This window comes from Apteryx mantelli, chromosome 7 (assembly GCF_036417845.1).
Source record: "Apteryx mantelli isolate bAptMan1 chromosome 7, bAptMan1.hap1, whole genome shotgun sequence".
NCBI lineage: Eukaryota > Metazoa > Chordata > Aves > Apterygiformes > Apterygidae > Apteryx > Apteryx mantelli.
Genome location: NC_089984.1, coordinates 24,070,256 through 24,089,660, shown reverse-complemented (window position 1 = coordinate 24,089,660; position 19,405 = coordinate 24,070,256). Strand labels below are relative to the sequence as shown.

At 40.4% G+C, this 19,405-nt stretch overlaps 1 protein-coding gene across 1 annotated transcript in view; it reads right to left on the bottom strand.

Moving 5' to 3' along the window:
* WDFY4 (WDFY family member 4) overlaps positions 1–19,405 on the bottom strand; it is a 151,660-nt gene that overhangs the window by 124,441 nt on the left and 7,814 nt on the right. The window contains exons 3-12 of the mRNA XM_067300021.1: positions 18,027–18,299; positions 11,510–11,624; positions 10,788–10,891; positions 9,190–9,336; positions 8,339–8,528; positions 6,994–7,183; positions 4,669–4,829; positions 3,882–4,334; positions 2,058–2,162; positions 984–1,174 (exon numbers count right to left, since the gene is read on the bottom strand). Coding sequence (XP_067156122.1) covers positions 984–1,174; positions 2,058–2,162; positions 3,882–4,334; positions 4,669–4,829; positions 6,994–7,183; positions 8,339–8,528; positions 9,190–9,336; positions 10,788–10,891; positions 11,510–11,624; positions 18,027–18,287 — 1,917 coding nt within the window. The 5' untranslated portion in view covers positions 18,288–18,299. The remainder of the gene's footprint in view (positions 1–983; positions 1,175–2,057; positions 2,163–3,881; positions 4,335–4,668; positions 4,830–6,993; positions 7,184–8,338; positions 8,529–9,189; positions 9,337–10,787; positions 10,892–11,509; positions 11,625–18,026; positions 18,300–19,405) is intronic.

Sequence of the window (19,405 nt, the reverse complement as noted above, 5' to 3'; positions counted from 1 at the left end):
ATTATGTTTTAATACAGTTATCATTTGTCAGAATTAGACATTGAAGCTGCATTTATTTTCATATTAGTTTGGACACCGTACTCAACTTTTCCACAGATATTGTTAAAGTTTGCTGTTTCAAATCAAAGCTATGAACTTTGTCAGTTTTTTTTTTTTTTTTTTTTTTTAAGTAACATGGTTCTTTTATCACAGAAGCAGTTGCCATGTTGTGCTGAAAGATGACTTCAGTTCACACTTAGTAGAGAAGTTAGAGTGAAACTTTAAATCAATGCTTAGAACACTGCTGTTTTCCAATTTGATGTCTATGATCTAAACCAAAATAGAGCACAGGAATTCTTTATCGGGCTTCAACAGGTTATGGATCAGGCCCTTTATAAACACAGTGAAGGCTATGAATAAGCCTAATTTCATCCTCCAAACATCCATAGGAACACTACTTTCCCTCGCCTCTATTTTTCTTCACCTCTATTTTATCCCCAAACTGGTGTATGCAAGAGATTACCAAATTAAGGACAATAAAGTTACAATTTTGGAAATCACATCAGAATCAAGCTGTTCATCTCCTGCCTACCCCAACGCTCAATTCAATGCAATCTCACACCTTTACTTCTTCTCACATCTTTCTTCCAAATCTCCACTTTCACTCATATTTGTTCCTCCTTTTTTTCCTCTGTCACATTACATGTAACTGCACATACAACTGGGTCCTAGCATTTGCAATCCCTATTTCTCTGTCCTGCATTACTATCTAAGTCTTCAAAATACTGCACAGTCTCATGTTGACTGAAGGTGATGGCCAAGTACACATCACTAAAAATGAGAGCACCCAATTTACCAGAATCAAAAATTGGCTTACAGCTTCTTTCTTCTGCACTTACCTTCTTGGAAAAACACACTGCTGGGGGCAAGATTAAGAGCCAGTTGCCACAAGCCAAGCAGTTTCAAAGAAAACAACAAGCCAAGCAGGAAGCCACATTAATTACCTTCAGCAGATCTAGTTTCAGGTGGAGTTCCCCTTGAGTAGAGGAACAGAGAGCCCCGATAACAATGCTCATATATTCTTCATAGTTGATGACTGACAGCTGCTCCAAGATGCTGAGAGTAGCACTCCTGTAGCACTCATCATCCAAAAATATCTTGATGTATGGCACCATCCCATAGTCCTTTAAAACAACTGGGACAAATAAGGTATCATTTGTTACTTTAACTATCTTTACTTGTAGTTTTCAGAAGCAGATTTTCAGTATTGGTGTGCAGTGCTACATTTCCATAAAAACAGCAGGAGAGGCAAGGAGAAGAGCTAGTTAAGCTGAAGGTCACAAACTGAAGGGCACAAGAACAACTGGGGATGCAACGACTCTTGATGACCATGGTTTCTAATCAGAAATGACAGCTTCCCAATACAACGGGTATGGGAAGGAAAAAGACTCCTAATTAGTTTTAAGCTTAAATATTTTTTCAGTTTTTGAAGGGGACTGCATGATATGGTAGTTTGTGACAATACATTTCTACTGAGAGAGATGCTGCAAATGTGATGATTCTGGGATTCAAGAGTCAATTAACTGAGAGGATTACAGTATTCAAAAGATTCTTTTACTCCTGTATTATTACGTTCCACAGGATTTCCCATACACATACACCTCTCAAGTGTGTTAATACCAAATGCATGAGTATAAATCAGCATCTGCCCGATTCTAATATTTCTAATAATAGATACCATAGAAGAAAACCCAGCTAACAGACAATCCATAAAAGTCACACGCACAATTTTGTTTTCCACTGCTAACAGACAAATTTGTTTTCTATGCAAACACTTTAGGGGTATCCACACAGATGAGGTGAGCAGGGAGACTACTGGGGTAAGGTTCATTATGAACATGTGAATGTCTTTGTAACATTTCTTCCTGGTATAATATAGTCATCCCTACACTTGTAGCTTTTCTTCTCCACTTCTGAATGAAGCACAAAGTCAGAAAATTTGCTGGTGCTTCTTAAGATGCACCTCAGCCACTTATCATCAAGTATCACAGAGGTAAGAGTCATGTGTCACTTCTTACCAGTGTTCCTCACGGATCTGACAGTAAGGGCAGCCACCATCTTCAGCATCACTGCATTTAATTCCTTCTCAGTGCCTTCTTCCAGGCCAGGCACTCGGGTTCCAGCTGTTCGTGTATTAAAAACAACAATACAATTTATACAAGGCATGTGGCTACCTGCAGCTAAAATGCCACAAAATGAAAAAAAGAAAAACAGTTCTCCAGCTAATTCTAGTTCTCTCTTAAATACTGTTAACAGGCTACTTGAAACCTAAAGTGAGCAACAAAATACAGACAGGCCACTTTCTAGTGATTAGGGCCTAGCTTGGGATTGAGAAACACAGGTCTGATTCTATGCTCTGCAACACAGATCTCTTGCATGACTACAGGCAGGATCTGTAACAGCTATGCCTTCATTTCCCATCTGTAAAACTGATACAGAGTTATCAGCTTAGCAATACCTAGTGAAGGTACATACAAATAAAAGAACATTAAAGATTGTGAGGTGCAAAATGGTAACATATTTTATCAACAGAGAGTATGTAAATGCCTAAACTAAAAGTACATGTTCACAGGCAAGTATTTCTAGAATCACACAGTATTGTGTAAGCTAGGTTGTTTTTAGATCTAAAGATCTTGAAGTTTGCAGAATAAATTCCTGGAAACCAAGAGACGAGAACAGTGATCCCTTCAGCCAATACATTCCCACCCACTCCTCTTCAACCTTGTGTATAAAATTACAAATCATCCAGTCATTCAACCACTTACTCTGTATAACTTAGGTCACGAAGTGATCTAAAGCAGTGAAATTTATACAAACACAGAAGACAGCTCTACATACCAGCCAACTGATAACCAGAAGGTAAGTTTTTCAATAACCATCATATTTATCTTGATGGTATTTAAGTACTGTAGTACAAAATTCTAAGTACTCTGGTATCAAAAATACAAGCATAAGTTTCCTTGCAGGTAATGGATGTCTGAACTCTGGAGCTTACATTGCAATTCATATTTATTCTGTTCCTTGGAATAAACGTATATAAATTATACAATTATACTTGTTACATCAAAAGTTATATCTAGTACTTTGAGAATGTGTGAGTCCCTCCCCCTTTACTAACTGAACATCATTCTGAAATTCAGAGGCATTTCCTCCTTGATACAGCACAGATACTTCTTTCATACATTTAGCTTTCTTTAAAATAGCAGTTAAAAAAAAAACAAAAAAAAAAACAAAAAAAAGCACTTGAGTATGTGAGTTTGTACCACAATTCAGCTGTATCCCACAGTTACCACATCAGGACTATTACCTTCCTGTTTTCAGAATAAGAAATAACTAAATCGGATAACAACGGGTAGCGGTAATTGTGGGTAACAGTTGGCCAAGATGCCAGAAATTGCCTTCCATTGTCAGTCCCTAGGAATAAGCGTTATTTTCAGAGAGAATAAGCTCTGCGGAAAACTGACCACAGAACACATCTGAAGTCAGTGGTCTGTCTCCTTCCTCCTCTACTTTGAAGTCAGGGACCCAAAGAACCACAAATTGAGGCCAGTTTAGAAATGGGAGCTGAATGGCACCCTCCAGAGTAACTTGTAGTGCATTGGTGAAGAACAGCCCATGAACTGTTCAGGAAAGTTAGCAGAACGATAAAGAGTCAAGATCTCAGAGAGGACCCTGTCCAGCATAATAAAAACATCCCATGAATTTAAACCTAGGCCAGGTTGCTTCCAGATAAATTCTATCTACTCAGTATATAAAACTTATAAATTGCTTGTACAAAGAGGTTAATTCATTCCTATCGATCTGTCTGCCTTAACAGTCACTATGAATGCCATAAGCCGTACCTGACTTCCTCAGGATTTTGGCTTGCTTTCTCAGAACTGCCAGCAGTAGGCCTAAGAGACCAGAGTCCCGGAATATGTCAGTGAATAGCAGGTCCTTCTTGGTCATGCTGAGAAGGCACTGAAGAGCTGTTAAGGTGCAGAATGGCACTACGTTTTCCTTCACCAAATACTGAACCTTCTTCAAAATTTCATGGGGGATGTAGGACAGGTCTAGCACCACTGACTCCACCAGCTTGAAGAACTGAACCTGGACCATGTGTGGTTTGAAGTGGATGATGTCAGTAAACTGGTTGATAGGTTGTAGTGTCCATTCCAGGAGAAAGAAGTTCACTGCATCCCAGGCCCATATGGTACCAATTGCTGCTAAGATTCTCCTACAGAGGTGCTCATCGTTACTTTTCTGGAAAACAGACTGCAGCACCTGAAAAGCCTGGAGGTTTTTCACTGTCATTCCTGTGAGATAAAAGCACAGGAGATCTTTTTTACAGCAATGCTATTTAAGACTCACTGCAAGCACCATAACTATAAAGTTAAATCGTATCTAAGAGCGTAAATACGGGTCACAGACCCAAGGGATGTGACTGGGAGGCATGTCCTCAACCTGGGATCAGACCCTATAGCTGGCATAGTCAGCTCTCTCTGATGTAGGCAATGTTTAGGCTCCTGCAGTGCTAAGCACACAGATCAGAAGACGCTGTCTCATACTCCTTCCTCCATCTTAGATACATAATGCACAGAGATTCATTCTTCTGTGACTTGCCTACATAGCCACATGTATATACTGTACCAGAAGACCGTGTCAGTTCAAAATCAAAGTGTGGTAATTGTGGATGTGCAATATTGCCAGAAACTTTCAGTTCAGTTTTTCCACAGGTTGTTAGGCAAGTTAGCATGTCCAGAATCTCTTCCAGATAGGGGTCTCCTTCATTTTTTTGCAGTCCCTCACATCTATAAACAAAGGTTCGGACAGTCATATGATCATGCCTCAGTAATACAAACACTTTCAATACACTACTACGTACTGAGCACACAAGAGCTACCCATATCCAGGCTATCTTGCTGTTTTTTGTCTTATTTCTATGACTTGTTTAATCATCCTATAAAGAGTAACTCCACATTGTGCTGCCACATTCTGGATCAGAATAAAAATCACAAAACTGAAAAAGAAAATTGAAGCGACAATGTAAGAGTCTTCTGAATAAAAGGGGAGTATAGTTTGGAATTCAGTCCAATTACATGTGCACTGAAAACAAAAAAAAGAATAATTCTCTCAAAAAGAGTGCTGTTTTGGTGGGCAAAAAATTAAATTTTGATGAGAGACCAGAAAATTAAAACAGACCTTTCACATGCTTTTTCTGATCCAGGCCAAGATTACACTTTCAAAGAAAAAGTAGACATATATTTGGTAAAGGTAAGGGATCTGCCAGATTAGGTAACTAACAGAAAAATCTTAGCCTTTGAGAAGGGAAAAAATATTGTTTAGTCCAAGCTTTGTGAATCAGACATGATGATAGTGTGTCAATGTCTTTTCTGGGCAATGAAATTGTTTGAGCTGTAACCTAGATTTGTCATAGTTTAGACTGAGAGTCTGTCAAATGTCACACACAGCTACTTATCATGTTGTCCTATTCTGTGCTGCCTAGTGGGAGTTAATTCTTAAGAAAAATGGCAATATCTGGGTTAGTGGCAGAGCAATAGGCTGACACTGGAAGTTAGGGAAATCCCTCAGAAGAAGAAGAAAAAAAAACCCACCATGTTTTGTTTTGTTTCAAGCCAACCAAGCAAAAACAGGGTCAGGGCAAATGCTAGCGTCTGTTTTCAGCAGGGAAGAACCAGACTAGCAGGATTTTCTTTACTTGAAGAACAAATTCCAAGCATCAGAGCAGAGGAAACTTGCTCATAAAAAAAAAATTCAGAAAAGTTCTCTCTCCCTCTCTCCTTTCTGCCAGCGTACGCTGGGAAGGGAGACAAATCTGAAGCCCTGAAAACCTGCATGCTATTTCTCTCCAGCCTAGTTACATCATTTAAAAAGGAAGGAGGCAGTCATAGCCCTTACTGATGCAACTCAGCTGTTTATGTCCTTACATGGATACAACTTCATCAGAAATATTCCTCTCTCAGCACAGTTTACTTCTGAGGGAAAGACAGATAAATTATGGTGTCTAAAGAAAGGACTGTTGGTGGTGGGGGGGATCAAATCAGAGACAAACCCTTTTTCTGGTTGTAGGTCAGTAATTTTGTGCAGTCCAAAAATAATCATAAATAACATTCACCTAAGGACACCTTTGGATTCATGATCCAAATTACAATCGTCTCGATCCAAATTACAAGGTAACTCCCACAGGCTAAGCTACTGATCAAAAACCAATGTTCTAGCAAATGTTGGAGAGAAAGCACAAGAAAAGGCAAAGCCGTAATGGAAATGACAATGGATCAAGAGGATTTGGAAGTGCCCTCCTGATATGATATTAAAAAAGTCAGAACAAAGCTGCTGAGTGCTTCTGGGGAAATGGTATAAGACAGTTCTGACACAACAAACTCAGAGCCTTATTAGACAATGCAAATGACAGTGGGAGTAAAAGATGCTACTTTGTACTTTTGATTAGGATAACTAGTGAGGTTTTGTCCTGTTAAGTTCACATTCATCTCAGTTCTGAAGAATTTACCCATTTCAGACATAAGATAAGTTTGGGGTTTATTTTTATTTATTTATTATTTGTGCAACAAAAAGATCTGCTTTCTCTCCCTAGCTGACTGCTTTCCTGGATTAAGAATTCACTTAACTGAAATGAGAATGAAGTGTCTCTGACCTTGATCCCTCCTAATACCAATAATTGACGAAGAGTCATTGTCTTGTAATTGGTAAGCCTCTACCCCACCTCTAGACTAACTTCTCCTGAAATTAATTTCCCCTGTGGTTTCAGGAGGAGAAGCTTTGCACTGCTTCCTCTCCTAAAATGGCAACGTGGTTTGTAATATCAGGGTCATTATTACTGGCTTTGCATCCACACAGAATTACTTAAGTATTCTACATTTTAAAATAGACCATCATACCTTCTGAAAACGAAGTTTTACCATCCTCTAGAAACCCACTAAAAACCTCTATACTTGCCTGAGTACAATTTTTAGCAGAAGCTGGTAGCCATCATTATTCTCAAACTCTGTTAATAAAGCTGATGATATGGGATAGGAGTCTTTCACAAAACACAAGATAATACTAACAGCTTCACACATGTCATGAGCAGGTAGGGCATCAGCCAGTTTAAACAGATTCTGAATAGCTATTTTAATGCAGTCCACAGCTGTGGGGGAAAAAAAAGTTATAGCAGGTATTTAAGGACTGACACTCAAACAAGTGCAAAGTTACTAATAAAATTGGAACAATGTTCTTGAAAAGTTATTTCCCAATAAAATAGAGACAGTTAACTCTTTTTCTAGCAAGAAAAGGCAGGAGGAGATATGAAAAATCACACTCAGAGGCTACATGAAGAATATTTCTTTTCTTTAAAGCAGGCATACATTTCTTTGCTTAACCCCCAAAAGCTGATTCAGCCTCAGTAAACGTCCCACCCACCCAGCAAACCTGATACACAGTGAATCTGGCTGTCTTAGTACGAAGTAAGTGGAGGCTGAAATATTTAATCGTCTTGTACTAAATCAATCACACATTCTGTGCAGTGTTCACAGATTAATTCTTTTTTCAGCAAGGCATGTGTAATGCGATATGTATATCTTGCTCTGAGCAATGAAATCTAGTCTTCCTCATCTAACCTGATGGTCAGTCCTTCCGGCAGAGCTTCCAAATTTCTAAACAGTTCACTGTGCTCAGGAATAACTATTATTCCTCAGTCTTTCAATCTCACCCAGGAAACCAAATTAAAACAAACAAACAAAAAAAATCAATCAAAACAACAAAAAAACCTATAGCAATGTTTTTCCTTGTAAGAAACTGAGACTAGTGACCTTTACACTTCTTAGTAACAAGAAAATTGCTTACTCTAATAAAGCCTATGAAAATATGAGGATATCACTCAGAACCAATCATGACATTGTCCCAAAAGACACAAGGTTGAAGGCACTGCCAGAGAAACAGTATTTAGCGTTGACGAGCCTTAGACGCACATGTCAAGTCACGATATAATAATAATAATAATAATAAATTAAATTAAATTAAAAAAAAGAGTAATACATCTTGTGGTTGCCTGCATCAGTGGGACTGGATGAGACAGGCTCCTGCCTGTAATTTACTTTTTTGTGTAGAAAAAAAAAAAAAAAAAATCAGCTTCCAGTTTTCTATCAGCACTCAATAATGTTCCTATCTAGGAAGCTAAAAGCCCATGCTTTGCAGATGATTGACTACCAGATGATCTAAGAGTCTCTACCCAGGGAGACTCTTCTTGTGAATTGATTCTCAAGGCAAGTATGAGGAAATGAAAAGTCAAATTACTAAATCAAACCTTGCAGGTACACAATGCTGTTTTTGGTCTGAGCCTTTGAAATTGTTCGCAGCACATGGCCTGTGGGTACTTTCCATGAAGGGCTACACTGGTCCCAGAGGGAAGCTGTTGCTATAATTAATGACTGAAGTTTATCAGCTGCCAGAAGTTCCTCCACACCTTGTTCCTCTTTGTACATATTATGCATTATCTGAAAAATGAACAAACATCAGCTGCAATACACATGCCTGCAAGTATCTGGGAGATGTATAAAAATCCACTGGCCAGCAGGTACCCAACCTGACCATAGCTGTACACACTCACTGGAAACCAAAGTAGCACAAAACTCTGGGGGAGGCTACTACGTAGCTCACAAGGGACTGTAGCACCATGGTATCAAAGCCCTCCCAAACACCTAAACACGGGAACAAGCGAATAAGAACTGGATGCTGTAAATCAGGTCTAACTGAAGAACAAAAAATCAAATCATAGGTTGTTCCATCCATCACCAGTTTTGGCTAAGCTTAATTAGAGGGGAAAAAAAAAAAAACAACACAATTTGATACTGATGCCTGGAGAAGGATGGAGTGAAAGGAACAAGTAAAACTACTGTTAGGATATTGTAAATGCTTTCTTTTTTTTTCCCCAGTTTACAAAGTCATGCTATTTTGTTTAACAACAAAATGAAAGCTATAACAGTGTCATCACAGATTGGTTTAAATGTCACCAAAGAAAGGATTAAATTTAGGGACTGAAAAGCATTTAACAAGTATCAGGAGGATGGCAAAATAAAACAGTCACTAGCTCCAATCCAAAGCTTGAGTGAATATCTAAGTGCTCAGGGCAAAGAAACACCCGCAGGAGCATCTCACCTGAACAAGCATCTCCTGAGTTTGAGTGTCATCCTCACTTGTCTCTCCATCATCACTGCCTTTCTTCAGAGGAAAAGTAAAGAAAAGGTACAGGCATTGCATCAGAGCAGCTGGAAGGCCAGATCCAATGATGTTCCACAGAGTCCTCTAAGTAAGAAAAATCAAAATCAGCCCCTCCAGAAACTGACTGCACTTTCCTTGTTTCTACACACTTGTTGCAGTCATGCCACAAGAATCAGCTGCTTAAGCATTTTATTCTTACAGCTGCTGTAGAGCACACAAGCATGGCAACCACATACCACCACTGTACAAATGCATTTGGGGGAAGCAAGCACACTGACAGTGTGTTGCCAGCTGTTCCCAGGACTTCCTGCCCCAGCTGAACTAGGGCTTTGACAGAGTTACTTAGTATGTCCTGCATTAGAAGGCCTGCAGGAGATAAAGCATCTAATCTGCAAACTAACTAGCAGCTAAACAGTAGTAAGCCCTAGAGCAGACACTGCCTTCTTTATCATTAGTTCACTGGACAGCCTATAGTTATAGAGGCTTGCTATGTTAAAAGCACGAGGTCTTTGTCACATCCTTGACACAGCATAGTGTCAATTAGCTATAATGCCTTTATATTTGTAACCAACTGAGTAACTGCACAAACACTTCTAATCATAGCTTTTATAAATGAAAAACACACTCTTTCCACAGGCCTTGGCTTTTCTCTTGGGACTTAAGTTTCTTCCCATCCCTACCATGACCCTGTAAAACTTACAGAGAAGAGTAAATGTCAGTGTGCTTGCTTGGCAGGCAATAGTTGCAACAACAACAACAACAACAAAATCAACAGCAAACTAAACAGAAGTGAGGCTTGTGACATAGTTTTGTGGTAGGCTGTGCTACAAAAAAATGGCAACATGTTTTAGATCTGCAATAAGCACAAACCTCACCAAGAATTTCATGCTGTGACCACCAATATATAATTTTATAGAGCTCTTTCTGTGACACAGATCATGTCCATTAACAGCTAACAGTAAGATTTTATTTTCATCTATCCTGGTAAGGTGGACACAAACTGTTCAGCTCAATGCTGGGGACAACTGCACCCCTTCTATACCACTAGCAGGTTGTATTGCTGATGCCAGTCAGCATTCAGGGCTGCTATACATGTAGGATTTATTAAATGCTTTGCAGTGCTTCAAAATAAGAGGCTATCAGGATGAAGAATCTAACCACAGTGTTATCAGACAGACAGATATCCTTGCTTAGTCATCTCCTTGATACTTAAGCTGAAGTAACAAAGAAAGGCTGAAGAGCAGGGATATGCTTTGGAGAAAACACTAGAAAAAAAACAGCTGCCTACGATCAAAACAAAATTGCATCTGACAGAGCACTACTCCTCTCTTTTTTAAAAGCCTGGACTGTAAACCTAGTGGGATGTCCTCTATCTGACTGCATACCCTGAGCATGCTGATGTTCAAAGCACTGGGGACAGCACGTTCATTATGAGACACAGATGTTCCACTGCTGTGGTGGCTGCTCAGCTTCTCAGAGTTAAAAAGGAGAAAATAAAACCAAACCAAAAAAGCCTTTGTAGTCACTTCTCTTACCGAGTCAGTCTGTGAGAGGAGATACACCGATTTCAGGAGCACATGGCCATCTTCCACTTCCCTTTTCTGTTGCAGCAATTGCTCCAACGCTAACCGAGCTTCCTCTGTTATCACAAAAACATTAAACTATAATTCCTTAATGAAAGATGAAAATACTTCATTGATCCTTTCTTAACAGATCTGACAAATTGAACAAAACTACATTAACAGTAGTCCACTGAAATGAATGGAAGGACTTAAAAGGATCTTGATCCAGCACCAGGCTCAGGCCAGTTAATGTAAACTAGATGTTTCACAAACTTACAAGCTTCACCAGGAATACCAGCTAAATTCATCAAGTCTGCCAGCTGACCAATGCAAAGAGCATATGACAGCCAACAGGAAAGCCATGTGTGGTTAGCAGTACTTTCCCCGTTAATAAAATTTCTCAGAATAGTAAGTGTAACATGCTATTTTACTGCATTTCTCCAGTATTCTACATTTTTATTGCAAAGGTTCCAAAACCATGGTCAGCATGGCATGCACACAAGGCCAGATTTTCAGTGCAATTCTCAAATACCAATGCTAGTTCACACCAACTAAAAGATCCGAGTTGCTACATTTAGCATTTTCTGTTCCGCCTTTATTTCCTCACGCTAAGTGTGTAATGTAACATGGATGACAGGTGAATGACAGCACAGTCCCAGAATAAGCACACAGTGGATGTGGCACATGATCATTACCTGCAGGCTTGCCATTAAGGTTCTTCTTAATCTCTTTTGTCAGAAGTTTGGAAACTTCACTGGCTAATAGCTGAATGTTGGGAAATACAATTATTCCAGCGGACTGTTCCCAGGCCTGAAATGTAAGCAGGAGCAATTGTTTAAATGTTTTTGATACAGCATGTCTTTGGTGTATTGAAAACTAATAATACATGTAAATAAATAAACAGCAAGTTAATGTATCCCTCCAAAATTCCCTCCTCAACAAGTACCACCAAGCAGTGTTTGTCAGACAGGAAGGAGCCTAACACCACAGATAGAGGAGACAACTTGGAACTACCTTTTGAATCATATAACACACCTGCTAGAGAACATTGATGTACTTTCCCCAATGCATACAATCAAAACAGTGTAAAATCATGTCATAGCCAGTGCACCACTAATTATTTGTATGAAAAAGCATGCTAGTCCCTTTGCAAATACAACATACACTCTCTGTACCCCAAAGAGGTTACATCTGCAGTTGTCTAAGAATTTTCCAATAAAAGCATTTTCTTCTTCAAAAACTGGTGTCCCAAAACTGAAGCTCATCATCAGCAAAAATGGAATTTTCAATTAAGTAAAAATAAAATTTAAAATTGTATTTTCTGTGTTCAGCAAGTCATTGCACAGTCTCAGCTACTTAGAGACTGAAACAGGACTGGAACTGCAGCGCTCCTGGAGCGCTGCAACAGATCAGTCACAAAAGCCACAACAATACAGGACTACAGCTCCCAGGAAGTACTTTGCTGCCAAAGCTCTCTTGAAACTGAATTACTTCTTTCAGGTCAACAAGTTGATTCGACTTGCTGGAAAAAAAATAAAATAAATAAATAAACAAAATCACAGAACAAAGCCAAAACACCTTGGATATTTTTTAAAGCATGCCTAAGTTTTCTGCCTTTAAATTCTACCCTTATTCGGGATGAAAGTAAGGGCCAGAAAACACAGAATTTCTTGCAGGACAGAAATAACCTTTGTTACAAACTAAGGAAATGAAACAAAGCATGGAAGAGGAGCTGAACAACAGCAGTACCCTAGCCCTGAAGGCACCGGATATGCTTTTGCAGCAATAATATGAGTTGATCAACCCATCTGTCCATGAGGTTAAGAATTACGTATGCTGCAATGCCAGGAGTGACACTCCTGCCTGGCTAGCGATTTACAAACCAGCTTAAATCATGAGTATAGCTCAGTTCCATTATAGAAGAAGCCGCCTTTCTGAAGTGTTGAAATTATGACAATAAACATTTACCAGCCCAGGATTTCTAAACATTTTCTACACTATAATAAGCACCCCTAAACAGGAAGGTATTGTCCTAAATGCATAGCTAGCAAAGGAAAATAATATTTGTTTATAAATTACTTGTTCAAGAATGGACAAGCAAGTCAATGCGGAACTGACAACAGGAACAACAACAAGACTTGATCTGTGGTTCCCTGCTCTGAATCAGACAAAAAGATCCCCTATCAAATATTTCTTTGCCCAGACTTCTAAAAATCATTTAATCTCAAAAGTAATAAAAAAAAATTCCAGTAGACTAATGCTATCACATCCAGTTAGCCTCTGCAAGTCAGGTACCCTTACTTTGATACAGAACATCCAACATCAAAGACACTGGTGTATTACTTAGCAACAGTACTGCAGTCACATCCAAAGATCAGGATGGGACACCTTTGTCCCCAGCAACCTTAAGTTTCTTTACAACAGTGTCCTCCTTCAACAAATTCAATCCAGAAAAAAATAAAGGTGTAAGAGCCAGATGACGAAAGGAAGGTAAACAAAAAAAAGGCAATTATTCTCCTAAAATAATCTGGAGCAGACATCCCATAATACTGGCTGCTAAGAAATCAGTGCAACTCTTTGAGAAGCTCTTCTACAAATATATTTCATTCTCTACCTTTGCTTTCAATTACTTGTTCATTCTCTGTCCTGAAGGCTGCTCATGGACAAACTTTTTTTCGCCCCCTCACAAAGTGCCAGTTCTTTTTGCCACACCTGCAATCAGGCAAGCAGAAAATAGCTACAGCAACCAGGACAGCACCTTCTTTTTGCTTCATTAGATGCAGAGTGCACTGCACTGACTTTTCTGACACTGTGTCCAACTACATTTATTTTGGCTACGAAAGAGTGAAATGCAAGTGCCCAGTATTCCTACCAGTTCATTTTTAATAAACAATATTAAAAAAAAATAAGATAACTTTTTCAGATTTCAATGAAAAATGATCTTCAGAGAACCTCAGTCGCAGCCACAAGGTCCCCTGGTCACTCCGTATCTGATGCAGAAAGCAAGGAAACATCTGTAAGGAACAAAAACTGGCTAGGAAAATACAATGACAAGAAATCCACAGCCACTTAAGGATATACCATAGATCTCTGTCCCTTTTCCTTGAAAAGGGTAGCTCTGAACACTTCAGAGAATATCCGTGACACTCAGATTTCTGCCAACAGAAAGCAGTTCAGACTGTAAAAATTCAGACCACATCCAGCAGAGAGCAGCAATCACAGGTTCACAGCAGTGCTACCTTTGTGCAAAAACCTAGCCAGCCCATCTCACTACAGACCAGGCCTCTCCTGTTCCGATTTACAGTCTTATGGTTTAACTTTATGTGGGTCAGACACTAACATCTAGAATATGCTCTCCACTAAAGACAGTCCCAAATCAGTTCCATATTTATCTTTGAGCCTATACAAAATCTGCATCTGGAAGAAGATCAATCTGACTCCATTCCAGAATGTCTGCCTTTAAGGGGAACTCAAAAAATGTCAGCCTGATATGATTTTTTTCCCCTCCTCTTAAACTTGGCTGTTTCTAGATGTTTAAGATTGTACTGCAAGTTCCCTCTCTGCTGTTAGCATCTGTCCTTCCTGCTTAGGGAGAGCAAACAGGCAGCAAATCAGGGAAACTCCCAACAGTTTTATACAGAGCACTAAGTCAGAAGACCCTATGTGGAATTACAGACCCTGCTGCGGTGTCGAGGGGGATGACATATTTCCCTCTGGGGCCCTGAGGTCCTTCATGGAGATATGCTAGCTCAAAAGCCAGCCATGTAAAATAACATTCTGATGCTTTCATCATTCTGAGGCACCAGGGGAAAGCTACAGAGGTCACATTAAAATGACTCCCAGCCCGGGCCTGAATCACAAGCAGATGGCTAACATCTTCCTTCTACACCTTTTCCTCCTGTATCCAGAAACATCAGTGAGACATGAGCCCCCACACCCCAACTGTGTCCCTGGTTAGTGCCTTCTCTCTCCAGCCAGAATAAAAGCCAAAGCACTCTAAGACAAAAAGACAGAGATGCACTGGCACCTGAGTGATCAAACAAGGAAAGGAAAAGCCAGGAATGAAAATCCTCCACAGAGGAAGAAGACTTCTACAGAGGCCCTAGTTAAACAGGAAGAGGAGGAGTCAGCTCCCAAAGCTTTACAGCAGGTACAATTTGAACTGAGATGTGTTTTCTCAGGCCAGACCAGGGGCTTAGCACAGAGCAGGAAGCTCTTACATGAAGGAAGGGAGTAAAAGTCTTATGGGGAAGGATATGATGACTCAGTGTAAAGGGCCAGATCCTCCACAATGTACTTCTAAATCTATGAGGCAAGGCCAAAATGCTCTAGATATACATCTGAACCTAAATGCCTACACAGCAGTGCAGTTCCTTGCTTTCCGATTCATCTCAGAAAGGAGGGGGGGAGGGAAATCCGTCTCTTAGGACAGAAAAGCAAATGTTAAGCCAATGAGAAATTTGCATCTCCATTTGCAATACATTCTGAAGTCATAATATCTTTTAGGAATTTAAAATTCCCTATTTGTGAGCATTAGTACAATTCAGGAAATCACTTTCCACAAATCTTAATGCATGTGAAGTTTAGCTCTACAGAAGGAAAATGTTTGATGGGTTTGCATATGTACAAAATAGTCAGTGCCTTTGTGACACTCAGTCTCCTGGGGAATAGATGCCTTTCTACCCAGATGCACTAAACTTTATTTTTTCTCAAGTGTGATTGAACATAAATATATGATTTCTTGCTTTGCTGTCTCTAAACTCTAAGTTCATAAGACTTCTAGATTTTTGTAGCTTTCTTCACCTTTGTTCAGTAGCAACAGCTTCCTCAGTCCTTTGAAGGTTTTGCTTTGAAAAAATGACCTTCCCATAGAAGACATTCTCCCTTTTCATACTTAGTTAATGATCATCAAATCTGAAGTTATTCTATATAACCTTAACCTGGCAAAGACCTGCTTATTTCATGTTCATCATAGGATAGTTAAAGACTACATTGTGTGAAACAGCTGTAAGAGAACTCAGAAACATTAGGATTGAGAACTTCATTTCCATTGAAAATTTGAGGTAGGAAAACCCCAAGAGAAGAATTTAACAAGAAACCCACAGTACGTTGCTCACAGAAGAGGGGGTAGTTTGGAGAAACTATCTTCTACAGCAAAGCTATTTTCTTTGGGGTAAATCTATACCCTCAAAGGATTAAGGATGTGTATTCCCTATGCAGCTCAGAGGAAGAAGGAAGACAGGTTCTGGAAACTTAGTTCTAAGAAAGGAGTAACAAATGCCTCCTGCTCCAAGCAAAAGGGCTACATCTCACTGCTATGCTGTGTCAGGAAAAGAACTGTAGTATTTGCAGTGAGCTATTTAAAAAGTGGATTCATGGAATAAGAAGGTGCCTCTCTACTGAGAACTGTAACAGTATTAGTGATCTGATCTAACTTTGAAGAACAATCTTTGAAGACTGAGGAAGAAATGTTGCCCTCTGCAAAGCCAGGATTTTTGTGAGCTGATAAAGTGCTGGTAAGCTCTGAAAAGCCAAGTCTGTCCCAGAATCTGTAGTGCCACATGCAAGAAGAGAGAGAGAGATTTGTTTCCAGTGACACAGGCACCCAGCTGGAAAGCAACACCTCTTCTGCCCAAATATGGGCTTTGGTTCAGGAGGAGAACAATTCTATGCAAACAAATTCAGGAGCAAAGGGGAAGCGGTGAAAATAGAAGGTTTTTTTCAGTCATTATATAAAATGTCTGTAGAATGTCTTATTTTAAGGGAGAAGGCCACTTCTGGACTGAGACTCCAGGCTATGCACTGCTTTTTCAGACTGTTCTGTTCACACTGACACCAAAGGGAGACCTCTTTCAGTGCTGTTGACTGGCCCTGGCATCTATAGCCATTTCATAGCCCTACTCTGCACCAAGACTTGCAGACTTCACAGGTTCATGCTTCATCCAGCTGAGTGAAATGTTCTTTACTCTCCAGACATTAATTCTTCTTTACTATCACGAACACCAAGGATTTCATAGCAGTGAGAGCAGTGATTTCCCTGCACACACATTTCAAAATGTCCCTCTCACTACAGTGTCCCAGTGTTCCCACAAAGATGAAGTGATCATGTCATGAACAATTTTCCCTTCCCCATCTCCCACTAAATTCTTTTAGAAAATGGCTCAGATAGGTGGGGAACAGATGGGTCTGAGTTCAGTCACCCAAGAACAGTGAAAACTCACACATACAGATGGTTGAAATGTGCCGTGACTAAAACATGGTTTCACCAAAAGGCAGCTTTTATTTTCTTTCTGAAAGACTCACATAGCGAGAGAGCATAAAAACACAGACCCAAATTCCATAGCCCATATATACCCTGACTAATTCAGGAGAAAAATCATTCCTTTGCACTAGGACATGGCCTAAGTACATTTAAATATAAGCCAGGTTTTCTGCTCCTCTCACTAGGCTCTCACACTACTATGCTCTGCCATTGTGCAGAGCTCCCTGCACTTTTCACACACATGAGCAAATACTAGCAACACTCGAGGCTCCCACTCGTGAAAAGATTCTCCCAGGACCACCTTTCAATGTGTCCATCTCACAAATCTTTGGCTCATGGGAGCTCTAGGGAATCAAATAGGTGAGGCAGCCTGTTAACTACTAGCCCCAGCTGTGTCCCTGACCCATGGTATGACCTTCCTCTTCTTGTGCCACAGTCTTCCCATCTATAATAGAACTTTTCTCTCAAGCACTAAAATTAGACATCAGCACTGTCATTATTCCAAAAATTCCACCTAGAGACTGGCAGGTGTGCCTGCATTTCCCTTACCTGGCTGCATGCCACAACCACATTATCCCAGGCTGAATCTGTGCCCAGTAATAAGAGATGAGACACACATGGAGTAACCTCTTCACATGGCACTCATTTTGAAACATACCTGTTTCATCAGCATATTCCTTGACTCCAAGAGTAGAATTCAGCCATTCACATAAATAAAGCAGTGCTCTTGCACTTTTGCCATGCTAACATATCAAGTTAGTTAGATGAAAGGAGGACAAGAAACTGCATTTCCCCAGCCTTCCAGTGGAATAAAAGGGCATATCTCCTAGACACAGAGATCATGCACCCCAAATTAACATCGCTGGCCATTAGGGTGGCCACACAATGCATACAACAGAAATTCAAGCATGTCCTCAGCATCCACACCAAAGGCAATAAGGAGAACAAACCTTTAAAAAGAGGGGAAGAAAGTCCAGCAGCCTTCTCTTTTGCTCCTCTGGGATGAGAAATGGAGCCACCTGTTCATATTCCACAAACTGTCTCGCTAAAGTCTCCCACTGGAGGGTATGGCTCTGAGGCAGCTTGTCCTTGCTGCCAGCAGTCCGTCCTGGCACTTCTGCTTTGCCTCCCTCATCAGAACTTTGTTCTTGCTGTCGTGCTTCGCCAGGCGAATCCTCAAGCTGTCGCATGAGCTCTGCTGCTTTGTCCATACTGAAATCAGACTTCAAGTTAAAAAATACTGCATTATTTATTGGTAGCATCATCCCCCACCATCTCATTGTCCCATGAAACAAGGCACTGACAGCCTTGAGCTTTGGAGCTGGGGAGTTTAGAAGCATGGAAACGCTGGTAGCTACTATTTCTTCCTCTGCTTCTAATGGCTAAGCACTCTGCTCCTGGACAAGAGCATCACTACCCTTGCAATCACATGAAGGAGCTCTCTCCCAGGAGATGTGCCTGCATATGCTACACAACTCATCTGGGCTTTGGCAGGACAAATTGATAAACCAGGTAGGAAATTTGGGTTCCAGCCCCAACTTTACCACTGAGCCAGATGCTCTCTCTTTACTTCAGTCTCCCCCATTGTAAAACAGAAATCGTAACTATGACCATCATTAGATTTGCAACAGAACAGCACTACTCAAGAGCCAGGTTACACATTTCGTTGATTATGGATGCCAAACTAAGCTGCGTGTCTCTGGCACAAGGGACCTGGAGCAGGCAGGAAGTGCTGGCTGGAGACGTTGGCTGGAATGGAAGCAGTGAGGACAAGTCAAGGATTCCACCTGAGTGTGCTGGCCCAGATAGGTAGCAACACTCAGCTCTTCTGTCCTGCAGATGTACAGCTCTGTTCAAAAGGTAGATACTTTCACTACAACATTACCTGTTTTGTTGATTCTGTAAACTGAGCTGGATATGCCTTTGTGAAGGACCAAGGTGCTTTTAGCAGCCTGATTTCCATCAATATCAAACTTACTATGGGACCATCTTGTACTATAGAGGAATCCTTCTGGTATCCTCATTTCCACCCCACGCCTTCTCATCTACTTCTCAGTCCTGAATCCACAGTCTTCTGGAAGGTCACTGACTCAGCTCTGTATCCACAGCAACTCTACTCCTCTGCGACCTCACCCTGCTACTCACAGCCTACGTAATCACAACACTTACATCAGCAGAAGTCGAGCTTTTCCAGCTTCCCAGTCTCCAACAAAATCAGCCACATGCTAATTAGCGTCCAGGACACTGTCTGACTACTCAAAATTCAGGGATATGACATGCAGAAACTATCACAGCATAGGCAGGCAGCTGAGGTATTGTCACCAAGCTG